The 23980-nt window shown below is 36.3% G+C and overlaps 1 protein-coding gene across 1 annotated transcript in view; it reads left to right on the top strand.

Moving 5' to 3' along the window:
* The first annotated feature begins 6633 nt into the window (after nt 1-6633).
* The window catches only part of LOC128030832 (translation initiation factor eIF-2B subunit gamma), a 32583-nt gene continuing 15236 nt past the window's right edge, over nt 6634-23980 (top strand). The window contains exons 1-5 of the mRNA XM_052618865.1: nt 6634-6942; nt 7206-7362; nt 10318-10475; nt 17907-18066; nt 18315-18426. Coding sequence (XP_052474825.1) covers nt 7215-7362; nt 10318-10475; nt 17907-18066; nt 18315-18426 — 578 coding nt within the window. The 5' untranslated portion in view covers nt 6634-6942; nt 7206-7214. The remainder of the gene's footprint in view (nt 6943-7205; nt 7363-10317; nt 10476-17906; nt 18067-18314; nt 18427-23980) is intronic.

Below are 23980 nucleotides of genomic sequence, written 5' to 3'. Positions count from 1 at the left end.
GCAAGCTATTCCCTGTCTTGTCATCCAAGGATAAATCAAACCCTTATAAATCTACTCAAAGCTTTCTTTTAGTTCGGTCAAAAAGATGGGCCAAATCCAGCTGGATAAAACGGGCACAATTATGAATAGAAGAGTCAACCACCACTGAACAGCGACTGCCTCATCAGCCACTGTGGGAAGAAGATATCACAGGATGCCTCAACTGTGGCAAGTTGGCCATAAAATAGTGATTAGACACTGCTTAGATGTGCCTCGATCATAATTAACTGAAAATTCCCCAAATGTAATGGGCCACTGCGAGATATATAAGACTCAATTTTCTCAAGAAAGTCCCGGTGTTTGGTGCCTGAAGGCAGGCTCCCCACATGCAGAGAGACGCTGGAGACAGCGGGGATGTTTGAAGCAGCATGGGGAGCATGTGCGGTCACAGACCTCACAGACCGATGGGTTTGGGGTGGACACAGGCAGAGCAGACACACACAGAGATCACAGGACTGATGCGTGCCGTGCAGTAAAAGATGATTCTTATATCAAGTAAATAATGTTGAAAATGTTGAAAAAATACAACGATTTTCTTAATGTGCGGGACAAAACTCTATATTATTCAGTAGCCTATAAATTAAAGTTTTTGCCCTTAATGAGTATTTTTGATTTTTTCAATAGTTTTTAGACAACAAGAAGACAGAAGACATGATATTATAATATTAAACAATTTAGAATAAAGAACAGTTATTGTAAAAGTAATTTCATTATTTATTATTGACAATTATGTACAATTATATAATTATTATTTTTATTAGACGTAAAAAAAAATAAATAAAAAAAAAAAAAAAAATATATATATATATATATATATATATATATATATATATATATATATATATATTACATTTATCATTTTATTATTTTTAATCATTTTTAACACATTAAAAAATGAACCAATAAATTAATAAGTAAATACATAAAAGCCAATATAGGGCCTTAGCAAAGCTTACAAGTGGAAGACTTGTATATTTATTACAATATTTATACTTTTATTTATTTATTTAAACTATTTCAATTAATTTATAATTTTAATTAAAAATTAATTTAATGATTATTAATAATTAATAATAATAATTAATAATAATTATATTATCATTAATATATCAAAACAACCTAATGGAATAAAAATGGTAAAAACAAACATACAATCAAGATATAAACTTAAACTACAGAACTGCAGTTAATATTATCTCTATGTTTTCTGTTTCTGTTAATGATAATCGATATAGATCTGATAATATCATATTAAATAGGGGGATTATATAAATATGCCTGTCCACAGCTTGTTCTTTCACCAAAAACATTCAATTAATTCTTTCCAAATAAACGTTACAAAACAACAGAACAATGAGGGTGATGGGAACTATTTCAGAAATGATTTCAACACATTTAGTCTATACAAAAGTAAAACTAACAACATTATTCAAATTTTGGTTATTCACACCTCTGACCTTTTATCCCATAATCTATGTCTTTATTGTACCTTTTTTCCTCTGTCTCTCCCTATGCCCTCCTGCCTTTCATTATCCAGGCCTGGCCCATGACTTTCTGCCTGGACCCTGGACCCTGACCACAATTAGGAGTTACAGCAATCATTAACAAAGTATATGAGGGAAGCCAAGCCCAGACAGCATGTAAAACAGTCCAAAACCCTGCCACAGACACTCACTGGCACTCGAAGGGCCCCAGTTCCGGAAGGGAGCGGCCTTCCAGACTGGCCTATGGCTTGGGTTAACTGGGATTTGTCTTACCTCGTCCACCCTAGAGACAGACCTGTGTCAGTGTTGGTCTAAGCTTTACTTTACTGGAGAATGGTCTACATAAGCCTTTTCTGAAGGGTTTTATGAAGTGTCACCCTGCAAATCCTGGGTTTAAAGCCAGTGAGATAATGATGACTGTCAGCATGTGATACCAGCATTAATGAAGTCCTTTAAGAGCAATATAACCCCTATAAAAGAGCTATTGGACAAACTGTTTAACAATTTAACAAATAAACAAAAACCATTTCAAATGCTGGAGAACAGTTTTCACACTTGAACATTTTCAAGACTGACAACCGTATTTTCTGGGAACCTCTGCTGTGTGAATGGAAAAAGCTCTCTGTCACTTAATATAACGTGAGAAACGTCATGTTTGTCGCGTCTGTGGTTTCAGTAACTTACAGAGATGAAGATATGAGCTGGAAGTATTTGTTCCCACAAATCTGTGAACACATTTATTAATTCTTTCCCTCACATTGTACTAATTTGTTCCCTCATTTTATATCAAACATTGCCTCGATTTTACTAAAACAATGGAACAAATGAATAAGTCATGGGAACAAATTAAAATCATTGCAACAGTATTTTATTTATATTTTACATGCATGTCATGTGTGAGGCTTCGTAAATAGAATCGCAAGGTAGGACTTCCATTCAACAGTTGCCATATAGAGCACACCCCATTCATTTTCAGATCTTGTTATCACCAACAGACATAGTAAAATATGTAAATATTGCACTTTTGTGATCAAAATAGCATGGACTTAGCAGATGTTGTTGATATCTTTGGGCAACACTAAAAAGCTCCCAACAATGAAAGATTAGATCATCCCTTTTAAAATGGTTTCTTATTCCTTTTTGCAGCTGGAAGGTCATAAAACTGCTATGTGAAACATAATCAAATACTCACATAAACACCAAAAATTCAAATGAACAAATAATAATATAATGCATACATTTTTGCATATTAGAACAATTCTTAAAATAATAAATTAATATCTAAAGAACCCTTTTTGGCAATGAAGAACGTGTGCAATGGAAAGATTCCATGGATGTTCTTCATGGAACCATAGATGCCAATGAAGAACTTTCATTTTGAAGGGTGTAGACAAGTTTATTGCATGCAAAAAAAAAAAAAAAAAAAAAAAAAAAAAGGGAAAGTCCTAGTTTTATAATGTCACAAACATATACATGCTATCTGGACCTATATGTCTTTTTGCTCATTGTCATTTACAAACAAGCAATCATAAATACCTTAACACTAGACAGTGCTGCAGTTTGGCGTGAAACTAACCGAGCAGTTGTGTGGTCTGATTTATGCGCCAATATCAGTTGCTAATGGGACTGTGAATGTGTATTCTCACAGTTCAACCTCCATGTCAACTAGCACTCACTGGGAGACCTGCTACAGTGGAGTCCAATTGTGCATTAATGAAAACCATGTGCTCAGACTCTGTCAAACTCTAGGCTAATTCCTCAGGTCTTTTAACCCAACACTTTGAGTGGAGCAATGCCTCACTTGCACACCATACTTGAGACCACATCATAGTAATCCTTAATCTCTCAAGTAAACAACACAAGATGTTGTTCTGTTCCTTGACTTGTCATAACAAGAAACCTTTTCTGTTTCCACATGTATTATTATGTCTGTGAAGCCATCCTGTAAAGCCTGAATGGCAGATTTCTTTTTCTCCACAGAAGCAGTGAATGAAAAAGGGCTTTCTGAAATGCACAGGACAGAGGAGTATGGAGCCTGTGGAGCCCAGTGTGTTTATCTATGTCACAGTCTATCGGTGGCTGACCGTGAATAAGTTGGTGGGTGGGGGGGTGGGGTGTTTTTGTTTCCATGGCAGATGGGGCCCTCTCTCTCTCTCACTCTCTTTCTGTCGCTCTCTCTGTGTCCAGGAAGTGCCGCAAACACAAACCACACTGAGCGTGTTGTGTTTTCGGCCTGGCCGTGGCTCGCAGCGAGGCAGCCGTCGGGCCTGAGTCTCACTCCCTGGGTGGTCTGGCCCTGCAAATGTTCATGATCGAAACCAACCTAATCCAACTGGCTTGTTTAAGGGAATTGAGAATGATTTAAAAAGAGCTGCGATGGCCAGGAATAGGAAATCAGAGGAAATCGAGGCAGAGCTTCAAGTCTGTGGTAGCCATATGACTATGCTTTGGTTCTATCTATCTGGACACATTGTCCTGGCAGGAAAGTCTTTATTTCGACTGCTCTGATTGCAAATTCTCAGGCTTGGTTGTCTTGATAACATAAGGCTCAGTGGATTTGTCACAAATTTTCCAGTTTTGCACCTAAATGCATACTGAAATCATATAATCACATAAGACAAATCATCCAGTTTTATTAACTGCAGCCCATCTAATACTGATAAAAATTAATATATGGTATGTGTGTGTGTGTATAAAATGCTAAATTAATATAAATATATAATTTATATGTTTTTACTGTATAAATACAATATTCTCAAATACTACCTTCTTCATTTAAAATATTATTTAAATACTGCATCTATATATAATTTATTATTTGTATTATAGTTTTATTATACATGCATATACATATACAATTACATTTACATATACATTCACACAAACACACACACACACACGCATTTTAAAACATTAAAACATTAAAATTTGACCTTTTTTCATTTTTTTTTTATTGTGTGTTACTGATTTTATTTTCAAACAGACTGAATCTTTGCTAGGTTTTATGAAAGTTCTGTGCATGTTCAGCTCATAAAGCACTCATCAAGGACTGTTTTCCATAATGCAACACCTGCGCTACATTTCCTCCCTGTGCCCCATCCCACCATGCCATCATTAGCTCAATCATGTCTGCCTTTAGTCTTAAGGCCTTCAGAGTTTGTCAAGGTCACAGGTTAGTGCTGTAAAAGAACAGATAATAGCTAGAGAAGTGTCAGTGGCCTGGACTGACTTTTATTACCATCTTTTCTTGAACCAGAACCAACTGCTATAATTACAGATATATTGCCATATGTATGTAGTGAACAGCTTGTAATTGAAGATGAATCAGAGGTAATAGAACAGAACATTAAAACTCTTTTTGCTGGATTTCTGAGACTATGGTTGCCAGACTGCATGGATGTTAAAATATACCCTTTTGATGTCTAAGAAGTGATGGTCAAATGCTGAAATTCAGGCCTTTTAGCATTAAACTGCATGTATTTAATAGTTCAGGGTTGACCAGTATTTTTTTTTTTTAAGTACAAATGTCTGATAACCGGCTAATTTATTAATTAATTGTTATATTTATACTTCTTCTTTGTATTATCACTGCCATTAGTAATAAGCCATTTAAGGCTTTATTTATTCTGAACAATATCTGAACATTTTCAGCAGAATTTGGTATAACAGTGGTTGGAAGTTTGGGCTTATTTTTTATTGCGCACATCTGTTTTAATCAATGGAGCATATCACCAACATTTAGCATCATTTCCCTCAAAGAGGCCAAACGAAAAGCAGATTTGCTTGCTTAGCTGGACATAAAAATGTAAATGAGAATGCTTGTTTTTTGCTCTCTGTTTGTGATCATTTAACATGACCCCACAGAAATTGCTGTGGTCTGTTCAGGCAGTACACCAGATGTTAAACTTGGGTCATGTAATCCATGTGAGATTTCTCGGGTTATCCTTTAAAAATGTTGCTTCACTTTACAAAAGAAGAAAAGACAAGGTTGCCAAAGTTTTTGGAAAGTGTGAATCACACAGCAAAGGTGTGAATTCAGCACACAAACAGTTAGAGCTTTAACATCAATATTTCCTTTGCTTTAACTCTTTTTTCTGCCCTTTTTTTCTAATAGAGGCAGTCTGACCTGTTATTCCAATGTTTCTTCTGCAGGCAGCAACCAATGAAGCTCATCTCCTGTCCAGAGAAAACAAAGCTAAGCAACATTCCCAGAGTTCAATTTGCTGTTACATCGGAGGTCTGTGAATTGGGGTTTGAGCCATGTTTGTTGACTGAGGGGATCTGTGTGGAGGGAACTGGGTTTGAGAGACTATGAGCTATGACTGAGACTATGGGCTTTTAAACTGTGAAACTGATGTGTTCTTAATACACTTTGGTTCCAAGTGAACTTTAGAAAAAGGGAGAATTGTTGTTGTGGGAAGGAAACAATCTGTTACAAAATTGTAACTTGGTAACTATTCTGCCAAAATAGCTACAGTTGTTGTGATTGCTCTAAAACCACAATAAAGTAATATTGGACATTTAAACATTCTCTGTCAGTTTGTCATATTAATTATTTAATTGTATGTAAAATGATATGCTGTAGTGTTACAGTCCATATTTTTACATTTCAATAGGCTACTTAGCATGTCATATTCAGATTGCTTTAAACATAAATAGCTTATATTACAACTCCTTCTCAAACTCCTCTGATGATTAAAAAAAATGATAATTATGTGCAAAAATAAAAAATATCAATAAAATGTAAATTAATAATAAATAATGAACAACATTTTGCAAAGCTTACGTGGTTAAATTATGCAAAGAATAAAATACGAAAATGAAAGAATAATACATTAAAAAAACAGCCAATGCATAAACTCAAACAAAACGCGAGAATGCTGATTTATCTATCAAGATCACATATTACAAAATATTTTCCTCTAGACGCTTTTTTTATTTTACATTTAGTTACAAAAAAGACTACTGTTTACTCATGCATAAAATAAAACAAAAAACAATACATTATTATAAAAACTCCATTGTAAATTCAGAGCATAGTTGTATAAAATAAAGAAAAACTGAAGAGATGCTTTCTCTTTCTGGTACAGTCACTAGAGGAACTGATTCTCTGCGGAACCAAAGTTACTGGTCCTGTTTTCCGTACGACCCATTTAGAAGTAGCGGTCTTATGACATTATCTCGAAATGTCTTGCCAGTTATTGTAGACTAAAATATTCTGAGGATTGGTTATTCGTATTATTTGTGTATAAGCGGTTAGATTCTTTCGGTTTTAGCAGAAAGTGTTTGAAGATAGCAAGTCTAGTGATAGAGTGATCCACATGTACGTCTGTTACAGTGCTGCAGATTTTCACGTGCACGGACTAAAATAACTTACCTTAAACATTACAAACCATAAAAACTCGGATAAGCGATACAGGTAAGCCGAGTGAGTGAGTGAGTGAGTGAGTGAGAGAATGTGTGTTTTTAAACGTGTTTAACGTTAATAAATAATAGCGTCAGAAGCGGTTATGTTGACGTTGTGTAGATGATGTAATAAGAGTCCTGTCAGGAGTAATGTAATGAAAAGCTTGTTAAATCAATGAATATTCAACATGAGGTTGTGTCTCTCAGTCTAGCTCAGTGTTTTGTTATGAGAGCTGTTGTAGTTAGACTGAATATGTTGTTTGTTTTGTTTTGCAGGTGTTAGGGATGGAGCTGCAGGCGGTGCTGATGGCAGCAGGTGGAGGCTCCAGGATGATGGATCTCACCTATAACACCCCCAAACCTCTGCTACCTGTGGGCAACAGACCCCTCATCTGGTACCCCCTCAACCTGCTGGAGAAAGTGGGCTTTGAAGGTAAACATACTGTCATATCAGTAAACAAAGTTCATTGAAAATGACATAGTGTCCCATTGGAGAAGTTGTTTTTGTTCTTAGGTATTTAGCGTTAGTATACACTGATATAGAGAATTATGGGTAGATTTATGTCATTTGTGTTTATATATATATATATATATATAGAGAGAGAGAGAGAGAGAGAGAGAGAATTTAATTCTTTTTTTATGCTTGTTGAGTGCAAATCGGAGTAAAATTGTCTTTTACTTTTAAGAAGACAAAGAAAATCCTTAATAATGAAAATAAAAAAAAGAAATAAGGAGATATATATTATGAGCTATTGTACTTAATAAAGCAACATTTATCATTTTAATTAAGCTTGATGTACTTATCTAATACAACATTTTTAATAAAATTAATAAAAACTCCATAGACATATATATTTTTTTAGAACTACTAAAGATGACAAAATGTCAGTGAAAATGAAAATATAAAAACTCATTCAAAATATTATTAAAAACTGTAATAGTATCTCAATGGTACTAAAATAATACTGGTATAATACTGAAGTGTCTGACTATTAAAAGGCATTGTAATGCCTTTTATTATTATTTTCATTTCCTTTTTTTTACTTGAGCTTTTTTTATTTAGATTTTGAGAAAGGTGCTATGCAAATAAAGCTTATTTTTTTGTTATTTTTTACAATAGTAACTATTATGACTTGTATATTGTAAAATATATATATATGTTGCCTGCTTCCTATTATATACTTATATGCTTGCATGCTTACCCTCATTAAAAGTGATAATAAGTAAAGTAATTTATGCAGTAACAGACTACCTTACATATATCACTGAAATATATGTCCTGAGAAATCTTTCTCTCTGACAGTCCTGGACTCTGTAAACAACAACACAAAACATTTGAGGGCAGACTCATGCTTTTACAGCCAATTCGAAACTCCGTGGGTTTGCTGACATCGGACTGGATGACATATCTTTGGTGTGTGGTGGAAGTTAACAAAACGGCTGAAACTGCTTACATCACATTTAAACTGCAGGTGGTAATAATTTGCGCAGGCTGTTTAAATTGAACTAATAAAGTCCTTATTTCCTAAATAGGAAAGGTAGGGCCGTTTTTACAATAGACATACTATAATGGCATGGTTTCCATGTTAAAACCACCCGCAGAGACCAGCACCTATGTTGCTTCTCATTTTTAGTGTCAAGATTCTTTTTCCCAGGGAACAGGAGCTGGATAAAACTAACTAGGCTGTTTTCATATTTTGACGGCATATTATGCTTTATAAACACATACCTCATCAGTATGTGTGTGTGTGTGTGTGTATATATATATATATATATATATATATATATATATATATATATATATATATATATATATATATATATATGATATGAGGATGACTAATTTTCCTAACTTTATACATTCAAATTGTAGAGGTGGATGTATTGTCTAGTTGACAGACTTAGAGTGGTAAAAGACAGATGAAATAAAGCCAAGATATAATTACACAGAGTCAAATGCACCCCAGACAACTCTGTAATAAATCAACTGCAGTCTTGTACTTGGAGATAAATGGCAGAGTGCCTTAAGTTTTGGGCCAGATTTCCTCCACATAGCTTAGAAACAGGAGACCTCAACAGGTCCTCCCTTAAAAACAGTTTTGGGCTAGCATAGCATCAAGAAATAAGCAATTTAATAGTGCTAGTAAGGAAAAAGTGACATTTTAATAATTTAAACCAGTAGACTTTTTAGTCCCGTTTATTTTTTGTTCAAAATGCAGTTTGTGCATTTAAAGATCACTTTTAATTTGCCATTTTACTATTTTTAATTTACATTTTAAAGAACAAATGAAATAAAAAAAATAAACCACTTGTGAATGTCTTAATTTGTACATTTAAAAAGTGATTTATTCATTCACATTTTTATGTTTGAATTATTAAATAGATAACTTGTACTTCCTTTTAAGTGTTAGTCCTAATCCTAGGCTACATATATATTCATTCATAGAATTGTATGATTTTATGAAAATGTTGGGAAAACCCCATCCATGCCTTAAAAAATTTAAATAAGGGAATTTTTTGTGGAAATAAATCCAAACTGTTAACTTAGAACCCTGTGTTCACTTCATTGCTTTAGCACATTTGAGAGCCAGTAGGGGACATGTACCTTTTTGAGTTTTTTGTGTTTAATGCCTGCATGATAATTAAATGTTTATAGTTCACACCTAGCTGTATTGACTAACCATGCGATCCAGCTGCTATGGGGTTTGTGCGTCGGGCCCCTTGCCTGCCCAGAAGTACAGTATACACCTTTATGTGTGGCACAGTCTGTCCTGTTAACAGCCGGAGTGCTAGCCAGCAAGACCCTGCAATTAGCTTTTACAACTCTTAGCACAAACTACGGTGAGTAAGCTGCTTTGTTAGAAAATGTTTATGCAGTAAAGCAGAGTTCTGGGACAAACATCCTCTAGCTGACTGAAATTGTCTCACTGGGCAGACAGCAAATAATTCACAAAGACTCGATTGAAGGTGTTTTGTCTAATATATTCTTACAAGTCTGTGGTATCACAGGTGAAGTGTGTGCTGTGCTCAACCAATCGTGTAGTGAAACAAAACCATCCCAACCATTTCCCACAAAAACTAATTTATCTCTAAACCGTTATCACTTCCGTAATCTTCTAAATTACACCACCATTCAAAATCTTTGGGACAGTAAGATTTTATTTACTTACTATTAATCAAAGAATCCTGAAAAAATGTCTCACTGTTTCTACAAGAAATGTTAAGAATCATTTTTAAAGGTTTATGTGACCCTCATTGACTGCTGAGAATTCAGCTTTGCCATCACAAGGAAAATTACATTAAAAAAAACCTTTTTTTAAGTTGTAATAATATTTCGCTTTTGGTTAAATCCTCGTTTCATCTGTATTCTCATTATGTTCTTTTCCAGAGGTGATTGTCATTACCACTAAAGAGGTTCAGAAGGCCCTGAGCACTGATCAGCGCCTCAAGACAGATGTGAAGATGAGGTTGGATGTTGTTTGTATTCAGGAGGAAGCTGACATGGGCACCGCAGATGCTCTTCGACACATACAGCAAAAGATCAAGGTTCGTCAAGTGTTCATATCATAGGATTATACTGAGTAGTAGCTTTTCTTTCGTTGACATTCAGCACTTTCAAAAAAAAACAAAAAAAAAACAAGACACCAAAAATGGCAGAAATTGTCTATATTTGGACAGTCAAGAAGCCTAAGACCTCTTACTTGTTTTAAAAGGGGAGAAGATACAAATTTGATTTGTTTAAAACAAGCTGCCTTGTATGCTCTTTTTTTTTTTTTTTTTTTACATTAATGATATTATGAAATAGAATATTTGCTCAGCATATCCAATTGTTATCACAATGAAAACATGGGATTTGTGCCGCTAATGCTACCACATTAGTTACCGTTTACAGTATATATATATAATCTACTTCTAAAGGATATGTTTTATTTTTATTTTCAACCAACTCTGCATTATTACAGTGTCTGTGGTACATGTAAATGAAAAATGTATACTCTTTCTCTGTGCTCCCAGTTTATTTGACGGCTCCAGGGCTTTTGTTAACAATACAGATCAAACTTCCATTCTTTTGTATTCCCGCTGACGGATAGTCGGCTCAACAGATGGATGGCACCAGAATCAAAAGTGCATTGTGGATGTTGAAGTTTTTGGCAAAAGGGAAAATCACACATAATATTTGCAGTCTTTTTTGTAGCCTGTAATGATGTACGAACTGATTTGACATGTTAGGAGTGCTCCGTGATGAAGGAGGGTCATAAAAGAGTTAGCAACACAATGATGTGATGAATTTTCTTCACTGTAAATCATTGTGCTCAGAGTTAACCACGGCATGGTGACTAAATGGAAGAAACAAAATAACAGCATGAGCATGCACATCCATGTAAGCATGAAACCTGTCTCCCATGTGAGCTGGCCTGGGGTCAGTGGAATGATGTGAGGGGCAAATCCTGTGAGCCACAGAGTGCCTCATTTCACCTGTTGAAAGTCCAGCGGCCAGAGACAAACACATGATGTCAGAACCCTTCCTCAACTCTTACTGGTGTTCATGGGGCAGCAGGACATGTGTAAGAGTTGTTGTGTAGATGGAATATGAGAGTAAAAAAACATCCTGGTGGACTTTTAGGGTCCCTGTTGGGTTTAAGGTAGTTTGGAACTAGTCAGAGAAACAGTATTTTTGTGTTCCTTGGTTGTGGTGTAATTGGGTGGTTTAAGATCTGGGCTAGTAACCAAAAGGTTATAGGTTTAAATCCCACATGAGATGATCCGTGAGCTTTCAGCATCGTATCCTTGAGCAAGACACACGTTTTAATAAATACAGTGGAGAATAACAGGCTGAAACCACAATGAAAATCTGAGATTTCTGGGGGAAAACAAGTTTTTGGATTTTAAAACATTTTGAACAAAGAATCATTGATGCAAATTTAAATTCCAAGACCATTTTAAGTTTTTTATTTTTAACTTTTTTTATTTTATGCATTTCAAGAGTTTGTAGCATCATAGTTTATTGTTTTTAGTACAATTTCTGAACCAAATTTTCATGCTGAATTTTAAATGAATAGAAGTATTAAATTAGAATAATACAAAATATAAACATAATATAGTTTTGATCCCCCAGCTATTGGTTTTAACTTTTTCACCCCTAAGTCACTTTGGATTAAAGCAGTTGCAAAAACATTAATTTGTTTCTTTCAAATAGGTCAAAATATTTTGATGCATTAGAGCATTTGTTCATGTGTATCATACCTTTGCACACAACACTTATGAAAATGTAAAATCTCTGAGAGGGGGATGCCTTAAACATGTGCAAACGCTTATCACATGAGATTAACTGACAAAAAAATATCAATGCAGTGGAAAGGGAATGCTGAGGAGGAGAGCTTGCCGGAGCACGCTAACAGCACAAATGCATTTATTTCTAATCCTAGAGAGAAATGAGAGATTAAAAGCATTGAGTTGCAGAGCCCTCCAGTGCACGAACAGCCCCACTACGTGTTGAGAGATGAGTGCTGGCAATAGGGGCCCTAAATCCCTGTTCATTGTACAGTCTAAACACATAGTCTATTCCCTCACTTCAGCAAACATCGCGGACATAATGGAAGCATCTGACGGAGTCCTTGACTCTTAAAACTCTCTTTCATTAGCCTGTGTTTGAGTTCATACTGATGCATTGAGTCAATGTTTGTACAGAAACTGAATAATCTTCATGGTGTGTAGCATTCTGCCGGCTTTTGTTAATAGTAAGGCCCGAGTTCACAGGGATCAAGTCGTTCTGGATCAATTTGTGTACTCATTTTTTCTGAAAAATGCACTTATAAAACAAAATGCACTTATCTTTGTTTGCACAAAATTCTGTAGAAAAATTAATCTGAATGGTAACTTGAATCTGAATGGTAACTGAATGGTGTGTGTGTGTGTGTGTGTGTGTGTGTGTGTGTGTGTGTGCATGTATATATACAGTGCCTTGTGAAAGTATTTCATTACTTTCACTTCATACTTCATAATTTTTAATTTTTATTATGTTGCTGCCTTATGATAGATTTTTTTTTTTTTTTTTTTTTACCGGTACTTTTTTCCATCCACATCAATCTACACTCCATACACCATACTGAAAAAGCAAAAACAGAATTGTCACAACTTCATGAATTTATAAAAAAAAACAAAAAAAAAAACAACTGTAATAAGTACATTGCATAAGTATTCATAACTTATCTTAACTAAATATTTAGCTGAAGCACCTTTACAAGCTTTGCTCATCTGCATTTGACAGTTATCTACCATTCTTCCCCTCACCTCTACACCTCTTGAGCTCTGTCAGGTTGGACGGTGGCAGATGCACATTTTCAGGTTTCTCCAGAAATATTTGATTGGGTTCAAGCTCAGGCTGTGGCTGGGTCACTCAAGGACATTCACAGAGTTGTCTATAAGCCTCTCTTCCTGTGTGCTTAGGGACATTGTCCTGTTGGAAGATGAACCTTCTGCCCAGTCTGAGGTTCTGAATGCTCTGGACTTAGGTTCTCATTAAGGCTATCTCAATATTTTGGTGGATTGAGCTTTTCTTCTACTCTGAGTCCCTCAGTCCACTGAAAAACAGTCCCACAGCATGAGGCTGCTCCCAGCACACTTTACTTTTGGGATGGTACTCTGCAGGTGATGAGCAGAGCAGCTTTCCTTCAAACATGATTTTTAGAACTAAGGTTCATCAGACCAGATATTCTGAGTCAGAGGGTCCTTTAGGTGCTTTTTTGTAAATTCCAAGGGTGTTTAATTGTGTCTTAACTGAATAGAGGATTGAGTTCGGCCACACCGCCATATAGACTGGATGCTCAGAGTGTTGTTTGTCCTTGTGTTGTCCTTCTTTCTCCTATCACAAAATATGATCATGGAGCTACTACCATCAGGTTCTTGGTCACCACACTACCCAAAGCCCTTCTCCATCAGTTGCTGAGTCTGGCCAGGAGGCCAGCTCTAGGAAGAGTCATGTTTGTCTCAAACTTCTTCCATTAAAGGTAACAGAGACTATGAAGCAGATGTTTATATATATATACTTCCACAGATGTGTGGCTTGACGTAAACCTGTTTCTGAGCTGTAGAGGCAGTTCTTTTTACCTAAGGGCTTGGTTTTTGTTCTGATATGCATTATCGGCTGTTAGACATTTTAAGATGTGTCTGCAATCCCAAATCATACCCGTTCAATTTAATTTACCCCAGGTTAACTTCACTTGAAATGTAGTAACATCTACAAGCAAAATGAACTAAATTACAACTGTTCCAGATTACTTTTTTTTTTTTTTTTTTTACAATCCAGAAAACGAAAGGGTATGAAAACATGCGCCAGGCACTATATATATGTGTGTGTGTTTGTGTGTGAGAATTTTTTTTTTTTTTACCCACTTCAAATGTAATATTTGAAAAGTAACTGTGTATTGTTTTTCAATGTAACCTAACAGTCATGACAGGCCAATTGTGAGTGAGTTAGCATGTCTGTAGTGACAAATTAGTGTGAGACACATTTCTACTTCCCTTCCTTTTCATTCCCTCTTATCCTGTCTTCCTCTCCACCCTCATTTTCCTCTCTCTTCCTCTGCTCTCCTCTTGGGTGGTCTCACCTGGCTGGCCCAGGGGGCAGCCAAGCAGAACTGGAAGTGTCTGTGGGTGGCCTGACCTCCCTGTGCCTCTTCTTCAGTGCAGCACAGCACCAAGGCCTACTGAAAGGCCCAGCGTCAGCGGCAGCAGCCTCAGATGATCCAACAGCTGACACCCACTCCAGACCTTCTGAGGTTCTGTGACTAAGGCCGGCCGCTGATCCAGCCTTCCCACCTCCCTCCCCTCCCAGTGGCCCAGAGGGCACTGCCGTTGTCAGGCCTCAGGCATTTGGCCATTTGTCGGGTCCCCTCAAAAATAGTAATCCTAGCTATGAAATGTTAAGTGGTTAGAGCTGCAGCGGCAGATCGATTTACTTGTGTGGTTTACAATGGGTGGGCTGGCATTAGTCGCATTTTTTATGTTTCATCAGCGTACATTCTTGGTTGACTGTGAAATCATGGTAAATGTTTGTATGTTATGTGGTTGTTTGCTTTCACACGGTGTTCCTTTAAAGTACTCTGGGGCTGGAGAACACATTTCCAGACATTGCATTGGTTGGCTACTTTGAAACACTACAGTGACCAGTCTTAAAGACAAAAGTTCACCCAAGAATAAAAAAGAAATGTGGTCATTCACTCAACCTCATGTCATTCTAAACCAGTACGTCTTTCTTTCTTTTTTGTGACATACAAAGATATTGTCAAAAATGTGTCATTGTTTTGGACACCACTCACTTTCAATATACAGTATGAGCAAAAACTGTATAAAATTCTTCAGAATATCTCTTTTTGTGTTTCATAAAAGAAAGAAAGTTTGAAAAATGAGTAATGAGAAATGCGAGTAATTTACAGAATTTTTATTGAATTTTCACCATATCCAATTCTGGACGATGGGTTTGGACTTTTTAGGGTCAACAAAATCTCCCATTTGCCACCATTGGTCTTCATTTCAGTTGGGCAGGTGGTTTGTTCCGTTTTCTGAACACTTGCTGTTCTCCTGCTTTCAACTTTTGCTAGACTTGCATGAAACATGTGTCTGCAGCTAAGAGGTATTTGCAGAATTCATGGCCATAAGCAACAAGTCAAAGAAGACTTATGGCTCACAAACTAGAGACCCGGGGACCTCAGCAAACTTCCAAGGCACCTCAAGGTGAATAAATAAAAAATTGGGAAAGACCATGATTCTCATAGTATTGGAAAATCAGAATATATGAGGTATCCTAATTTTTAAAGTGTGATTTGTAGACCTGGGAAAGTAATGTAAATTTAATAAAATGGTAATGATAATAATAACTGTTTTTTTTTTTTTTTTTTTTTTAGGGTAGTGGCCGTGGCAACATTTCTCATTTTGATATAGTTTGATCAACTAAAATAACCAACTAAAATAACTGCAAACATAATCAAAACTTTTATAGATGTTTAAAAAAAAAAAAAAAAACTGGAAGCATTAACATACAATAAAGTGAAAATGAAACCTACAATTTCAAAACTAATTTGATATATTTATAAAAACTAAAATAGTATCTCAATGATACTAAAATAACACTGGCTTGAGAACCACTGTGATAGACATTGCTGAAAGGCACAGCCTCTTGGGTCTGATTACTTTAATTAAACACTGGCAACAGTATTATGATATGCTCAATATAAATAATTAGAATAAACTATTTTGCTGCCAGATAATGTAGTTCATTAGTCTAACTCTAGACAGTTTATCGTTGGCAAGCAATGTAGTAATTTAAGTAGATGGTGTGATCAGAAGTCTGTGTGTGTATCAGCTGTGGTAAAACTGCTTTGAATCTGGCATTAAGTGTTAATTTGAACCAACTTTTTAAATTCTTTGTTTATTTTATTATTATGTACATTCCATTTTGAACATTTTAAATAAGTTATTGTATGATATGGATGTCTTTTCCTATTTTATTAAAATTTTCTAATAAATTGCTTTATGATTTTGAGCATTCTATCAGCCAAAGAATGTATTTTAAGTAATAATACATTTTACAATATTTAAAGTCTGCAGCATGTCATAGCTGTGACATCCCCTCCCCCCGCCGTGAAGAATATGTAATATATAAACATATTCTGAGTCTGCAGTGGTCAGTGGAGAGGGATTGTTCTCCTTCCTCAGTAGCACATTAAGCTCATTCTAAACAGACAGTACTGTGCACCCTGTTATCCTTCGAACATGTGTGATCCAGTGGCTCCTGGGCCTTCTGCTCCAGGGCCAGAACAAGAGAACCGGAACTGTATCAGAGCTGAGCGTCACAGCCGGGCCTCTCCCTGGCCTCCCCAATGAGGCATGCAGCTCTCCCTGAGCCAGGCACGCTCTATCGGGCTGTTTCCCACTCCTGCTCGCATGTTTATTTATCCACAAGCCTGAGATGGACAGACCAGATGGGAACCAGACAACTCAAACAGAAACAATGGTAAAGACGAGCAGGATTTATCACTTGGTTCCCTCCTTGCCTGCACTTACTTTTACACACACTCACGCAAACTGTGGCAGAGCAAAGTGCTTTTTTGAGAGATTTGGTCTTTGATTTCCTGCTCACATATTTTGCATGTGTCATTATAATCATGTATTTTGTTGTTGTGACCATCGTCAAGAGTCTTCATACATGAAGTCGAGCACCTTAGGCCGTGGAAGTGTCATCTGAAGCATTGTGGCAGTGGTTTTCATAAGCAAAAACCTATTTTTCTTCAGAAAATGTCAATACCCGGTTTTTGTTGGCTTTATTAAATGTACCAGCCAGTCTTAGGAGATCAGCATGCCAGTAAATAGTCCATACACGGCTAAAATAGGATATATTAGCTGAGCATATAAGAAGTGTAACAATATTGACCTGAGCCAGGGCAAGATAAACCCAACATGATGTTAAAGGGATGAATATTTTGTCATTAATTACATGGGGGTAAGTGATTAATGACAATTTTCATTTTGGGGTGGTCCATTCCAACTGTTTCAAATGAAACTGATCCATGTTTGTACTCCATGATGTTGTGCACTTGTTGAATATTGTCTGGCTTTTTGACTTGTTCAGTTTCCACACTTTGGGAGTTTTATTTTAGTGAATGAATATATATGTATATTTCAGACTCTTTTATTTCAATAGAACAATGAAGATGCTGTTTTTTAGAGAGTCCATTGCAAATACTTGGAAAACTTGCCAATTGGCACAAAAGAACACCTGTTATTCAAGTATTTCAACCCAACTGGTGATTTCAAAACCTGAAAGTAATCATTCTAATTATGTGTAGGGAACACATCTCCTTTCCAGTTGACATTATAATCAAAATAGGGATGGAAAGTTGAAAATAGGGATGGAAAGCTGAAGTGTTCTGTCTTGATGCTGGTTTAAATGGGATTTGTTTTGTTTTTTCTCTCCCACAGACAGACATCTTGGTGGTGAGCTGTGATTTGATAACGGATGTGGCTCTGCATGAAGTTGTGGACCTCTTTCGTGCACACAGCGCCACCCTGTCGATGCTCATGAGTAAAGTGCATGAATTCACAGAGACTGTCCCTGGCCAAAAGGGCAAGAAGAAAGCAGGTACTACCACTCACACAAACGTGATCGAGCAGGAAAAAGTTGGTGTGGTTTTGAACGGCCTGCTGTTTATTGACCATTTGCACTCTTCAAAATATGAACTGGTGGACTGTGTTATTTTGCATTACTGCTGATCTCTCAGGTTGTTGACTGGCCATTTGTGTTGAACCAAAATACAGTTTGACTGTACAATATCCCCCATACTATTTTATGAGTTGGCTGTGACAGATTGGAATTGTGCTTTGTGGCAGGAGAGCAGCGGGACTTTGTAGGCGTGGACGTCACAGGGAAGAGGCTTCTGTTCATGGCCAATGAGGCAGACTTGGACGAAGGCCTTGTTCTCCGGAAGTCCATCATGCGCAAGTACGTGTCAACAGCACAAATCTAACCTTATTTTATTTCATTTCATTTTATTATTTAGATATATTTAAACATTTTTGTAGTTAAGATTATTTATTTCTTTTGATAACCCAAATTATCAGAATAATTTAAAATGTTGATAAAGCCTTTAAGTGAAAGCAGTTTGGTCATTGCTGTACATTACTTTGGACTTGGTGTTCCGGGATATGCATTCGTCCATTTTGTGTTTTTGTTCTGCTTATCTATCATGGTCAAAATCAGACTCGGTCAATCTAAATAGAATTGAAAACGTCTGTCCTCAGATAGGTGCCACTTCCTCAGAACAATGGCAGCCTCACGGGGCGATGACCTGCTGTTTATATGGGCTAGCTAATAAAACTGGGGCCTTCTCCGCTTTAGCAGGCGCCTGACTTTCTTAACTGTTGATCCCAACTATTTTTCAACTTCCTTCTCATCCTGACCCACTTCTGCATTTCTGCTCTTTCTTTTACTGTTTTCTCTTTTCTTTGGATTTTCTCTGTGTCTGAGGTTTTGGATCCGTGTGTGCTATTTCCCAGAACTGTCAGAAAATACATTTTCGTCTTTTTTGATTAGTGTTTTATGTTTGAGTACTTAATTTTCATCTGTGGAAGTTTTATTTCATGCTTTAATGCAAATATTATCTTTCTTTCTTTTTTTTCTGTATAAATCAATAGCTTATATTTTGCTAATGATGCATAATACGCTGCTGACTGGATTGCATGACTATATATATATATATATATATATATATATATATATATATATATATATATATATATATATATATATATATAATGTAAGAAACATTTATTTTCCTTATTAATAGTACTGAAAATATTTGTGCTGTTTTTGCTCAATTTATTTTATTTTATTAGTATTAAGATTCTAAGATTTTGAAAATTCAAAAGCAACAGCTCTGTTTTTTTAAATTATAATATTTTGTAACCATTTAAATGTCTTTACTTTCACTTTGGATAAATTTAATGCATCCTTTCTGAATAAAAGTATAAGGGCCCGATATACTTTAAGCGAAGTTAATTTTCGTTGTATGTTCTGTGGCAAAAATTATTTAGAAAAGGCTGAGCGACGGTGTACTGTTTTCAAACATTACAACATCCCCGCGCTGCTGGAGGCGGAGTGTAGATTAATGTAACGATGACTCGCGACACTCACGCGCCTAAACACAACAATGATGAAATTCTGAAGTGTAGGCAATCTAGGTGTGTGACGGACACCAGTGGTCAGAATATTATAGACAAAAGAATAATGATTAGCAGCAGTTCAGAGTCAAGCATCATGTTTGCAATACAAAAGAACCATAATCAGTCATTTATGGGAAGTGTGAATGGCTCATAGTCTGAAAACTTTAGCATGATGTTGGAAAAAAAAAAGTATTTTTTAAGTGTTCATTTATTTTATTAAACTGTATAAATTGTTACACCTTTTAATATTTTATGTGGTGTCATGATTTACTCTTGATAAAAACAAAGATTTATTATTGTATGTTCGTTTAGCATTTCATTTATTCTATACCCTTTAAATTTGCTTATTGAAAGAACAACAGCAGCAGCAGCAAATGTGTACCAAACACATGTTTTTGGTATTTGCTACCTTATATCTTTACTCTTTTCTTCCATGGCTTTGGAAAACTTGTCTCGGATGTATCTCTGCATTACTTTTTGCATAACTCCGGGTCATCGACACCAACCTTCGTTGCAGTTTCTTTCTAGGAATTAAATGCTTTCTTTGAATCTTTAAAGTCTTTCTGCGAGCGATCGTACTGGTGCGGATATATTTGTGCCAGTTCACCTATTGGACACAATGTATTCATGTTGCTAGTGAATAGGAGATGTGTTCTCTTGCCTCAGTTAAATGAGAAACGAACTGGGGGGAAAAATTGCATGTCAAAGTAGGTGGAGTTTCAGAACACATCCCCCGATTGCGTAACCGCCACGGACCAATGGAAGCTCAAAGTTGTTTAGGAGCCAAAACAAACTCCCCCTGAGAGTTTGCTTTGGTCTGCTGTTTCGAACTGCCAAAACGAACACAAAACGAACTTTGTTTCAGCCTGATTTTGTTCGAAATCACGTCATATCAGTTTGTTCTTCAGTTTAGTTTGAAGTATATTGGGGGTTTTATTTGCCAGTTTTTATTAATGAAATCTGCATTTCGTGACTATATATGTAGTTTTTATAGAGATACCTTTAATATTTGGCTGATCATGTTATCTCATTATGTCAACCACCATGCACCAAAATGCTAATGTAGAATAAAGTTGCTCTGTTTTTGCCACTGAAATGACTTAAGTCGTGTTTTAGTTTTAACTGCTGTAGTAACTCTTCCCATCTTTTCTCTCAGCGCTTTTAATGTTATCTGACACCGTCATTTTTGTGTTTAAGGCCTGATGTTAAAAAAGGCTCATCAGTTTGTCAGCACCTTGTGTGAGGCCTGTTCTAGTGTGCTTTAGGCTCTGGGGGCCAAAGGTCCTGCCGTTCCTTGTTGTGGAAGGTAATCAGGGGTCTGAGAGAAGGAGAACTGGGCTCCGAATGCGGTTGTGTTGGGAGCTCATAAATAATTTAGGGAGTCGTTGCCACTGTAAATCCTGTTCAGTAATAGTAGGGTTGCAGCAGCTGTTAGTATCCTGTCCAGTGAGTGGGAGAATGAACACACACTAATCTAACATCAATTCATGTTTCACACCGGTCTCATGCGCATTTAATCTCACAATATAAGCATGTATTAAAAGTAAACACAAATCTTTTTTTTCAGTCAGATCTTGCATCATCACAAAAAAACTATAAATAATATTTTATTTACAATAAAGCTAAAGATTTTTCTTGATTGTTCACAATTATTTAATATCACGCATATTGCAAGTTTATATCTTGCAAGGAAAAGGCTCTGAATTATTATTAAGAAACTTTTTAGATTAGAAAATCTTTAGTTTCATGCTAAGTGTGATTCCTATTATTTTATTTATTTATTTATTTTTAGATGTTGGGGGTGGGATATGACCTGGCCATTTCTTTTTGAGCTTTTCTCAAGGACAGGAATTCTCAGTGCGGTTTGAGAGATGTCTGCTAATGTTTAACAGTACTTCAGATAACTGCTCTGTTTGTCTGAGTTGTCTCTGAGCCTTGCCATTGTCTGGAAATGTGTTTATACAGGCACCGTGAAGCCTATATGTGCAGTCCACATGTGTTAAGCCAGTCCTCATTATTTATAAGACCTGTGAAAACACTGTCTTCTCTCTATTATTATGGCTTAAAGGGATAGTTCACCCAAAATGTATTGCCGCTCCATACCTGTATGATTTTCTTTTTTCTGTGGAACACAAAAGATACTTTGAAAAAAATATTTTTTTTTTCATCCAAGCAGTGACAGTCAATGGGGTCTAATATTGTTTGGGCCTAGTGTTGTTCAAGTATCTTCTTTTGCTTTTCTACAGCACAAAGCAAGTCATACTGGTTTGGAACAACGTGGGAGGAGATTATGTCAACTTCTAAATAAATTATGACAGAATTACTGGTGAACTATCCCTTTTTATGGCTACCTAATGCATATTTTAATTTGTTTGATACACATGTTTTGAAGTTAAAACTATAGTTTGGTTGTTTATGCCAAATTGTTTCAAAATGAAAGTGTACACTTAATTGTAATGTAAGTTATGTGTTGCAGAAAGCATCTCTTGATTGCTTTAAACAGTTAAAGTACTTTATCACCTTACACTGTAAATGGCTTAAATTTAAGTGAATCCCTCTATGGTCCCTTTTAAGTTCAAGACAAAATGGATTATGCTTTCTCCTCAGTGTGGTTTACTCTTTGGCGTCTGCCATTTTAAATGCATCTTTGTCTCATCTTTTTAAATGCTTTTTTTTTTCACCCCTGAAAAAAATGTTTCTGACAGAGATGCACATATTCACCTAATACTCAACAAAATGATCTCCTGCCTGGCTTGTGACACTTAGAAATTCACCAGCCTAATAAAATGCTTCCATTAACACAAACACTTTTCATGTTCTCTGTTCGGCTTTTGACAGCCAGCTATGTAGTAGTCACTTTGTGAAGTGTGGGAAGAAATTAGATTGATGCAGAATCCTGCCGCTTTAGACCAGTCCAATCAATAATATCTGTGTTAGACCAAACAAGTCCTGTACTGATTGGAAAATCTTGTTAGCAGATTTAGAGATTTACTTTGCGCTGTGTTGTAATTTGGCATGGGTTTTAGTCGGGTAGTGTGAGAGCGTGAAAGCAAGTTGGCAGAATTGGCAACTCTGCAATGACCTGACACATTTCTAGCATTGCTTCATCACAAGAGGCAGTAACAGTGTTGAAGTACATATTATCTCTGGTCCTTTTTGTGTTTCTAGGGTCAAAGACTGTTGAAATGTGAGAGGAACGCATTTTGCAGATCGGTGTCGCCATCTTTAAGCGGTCTAGTAGCAGAACACAGCGAAACTGTTGCACATGTGACGTTAGTTGCCACTGGAATTGATTTTTAAAGATTGCAGTCACATTCATCTAGCTTTATTTTCCATCTCAAATTGTTGACCCTGTGAGGGGGGCTGAACTATCCCTTTAAGTGCCACATATACACATACTTTCTGAAGTTATTTGCTCAGAAATCACAGTTGTGATAATGTATCAGATGCACAGTTGATTTGGCGGTCCAAAAACAAGATGCACACTCGTATACGTGACATAATAGTAGTGCTCAGTTTGTGACAATGAAATGTTCACAATTTTCCAGCACTTACATGCTGTAACACACTAGATTTAACCCTTTTAAGTGACAGAAATCTAGAAAGACTAAAGGAAACTTGCGTGTGTCTCAGTCTGACAGCCATGGAAGCGGTAAACATGCTCCGATCACTCAAAGAAAAGGTATGTTAACATCGTTAAACACTCGCAGCCTTAACAGAGTGAATGAGAAGCAGTGTTTAACATTGTGCACAATCCAGCTCCCACTGCTCACAAACACACTGCTCAAACATTACACTCTCCAGACCGACTGAGTATGGTTGAGGGGAAGGTGAGAGCCATATACTAAGATTTTCCTGTGGTAAGATTTACCAACCCATCAAATCCAAAGTCAGCTCCTGTCTTTCTCCTCCACTGTCAGTCTGTTAGTTATTTACCCAGCCGATTCAGATGAGTGAGTGCAGAACAAAGGCCTTGCGTCTTATGGGGCATCAAGGCTCAAAGAGGCCTGGATAAATTTGCTTGGGCTCATTTAATGGCACACTATGTAACATATGACCTCACTGCGCTGTAACGCTGCTCTTTGTGCTGGGCTTTATAGTAGTAAGCCATTAAAACTAATAGTGTGAGTCACTCACAACCCTGGAGGCCTTTCCCAGATTTTTGTCATCCTTGTCAGCTTGTGGAAGAAGCAGACAGAAAGGGAAATTTACTTGTTGGATAGAAACTGTTAAAGGCATTTGGATTTACGGCAGGGTTTTAACTCGGAGCATTACAGTAAATTATATTTCATGACAGTTACTTCATGTTTGTTTTTTTATCAGTCACACAGACA

Source organism: Carassius gibelio, chromosome A2, assembly GCF_023724105.1.
Source record: "Carassius gibelio isolate Cgi1373 ecotype wild population from Czech Republic chromosome A2, carGib1.2-hapl.c, whole genome shotgun sequence".
In the NCBI taxonomy this organism is placed as follows: Eukaryota; Metazoa; Chordata; class Actinopteri; order Cypriniformes; family Cyprinidae; genus Carassius; species Carassius gibelio.
This window is presented reverse-complemented; position numbering and strand designations above follow the sequence as displayed.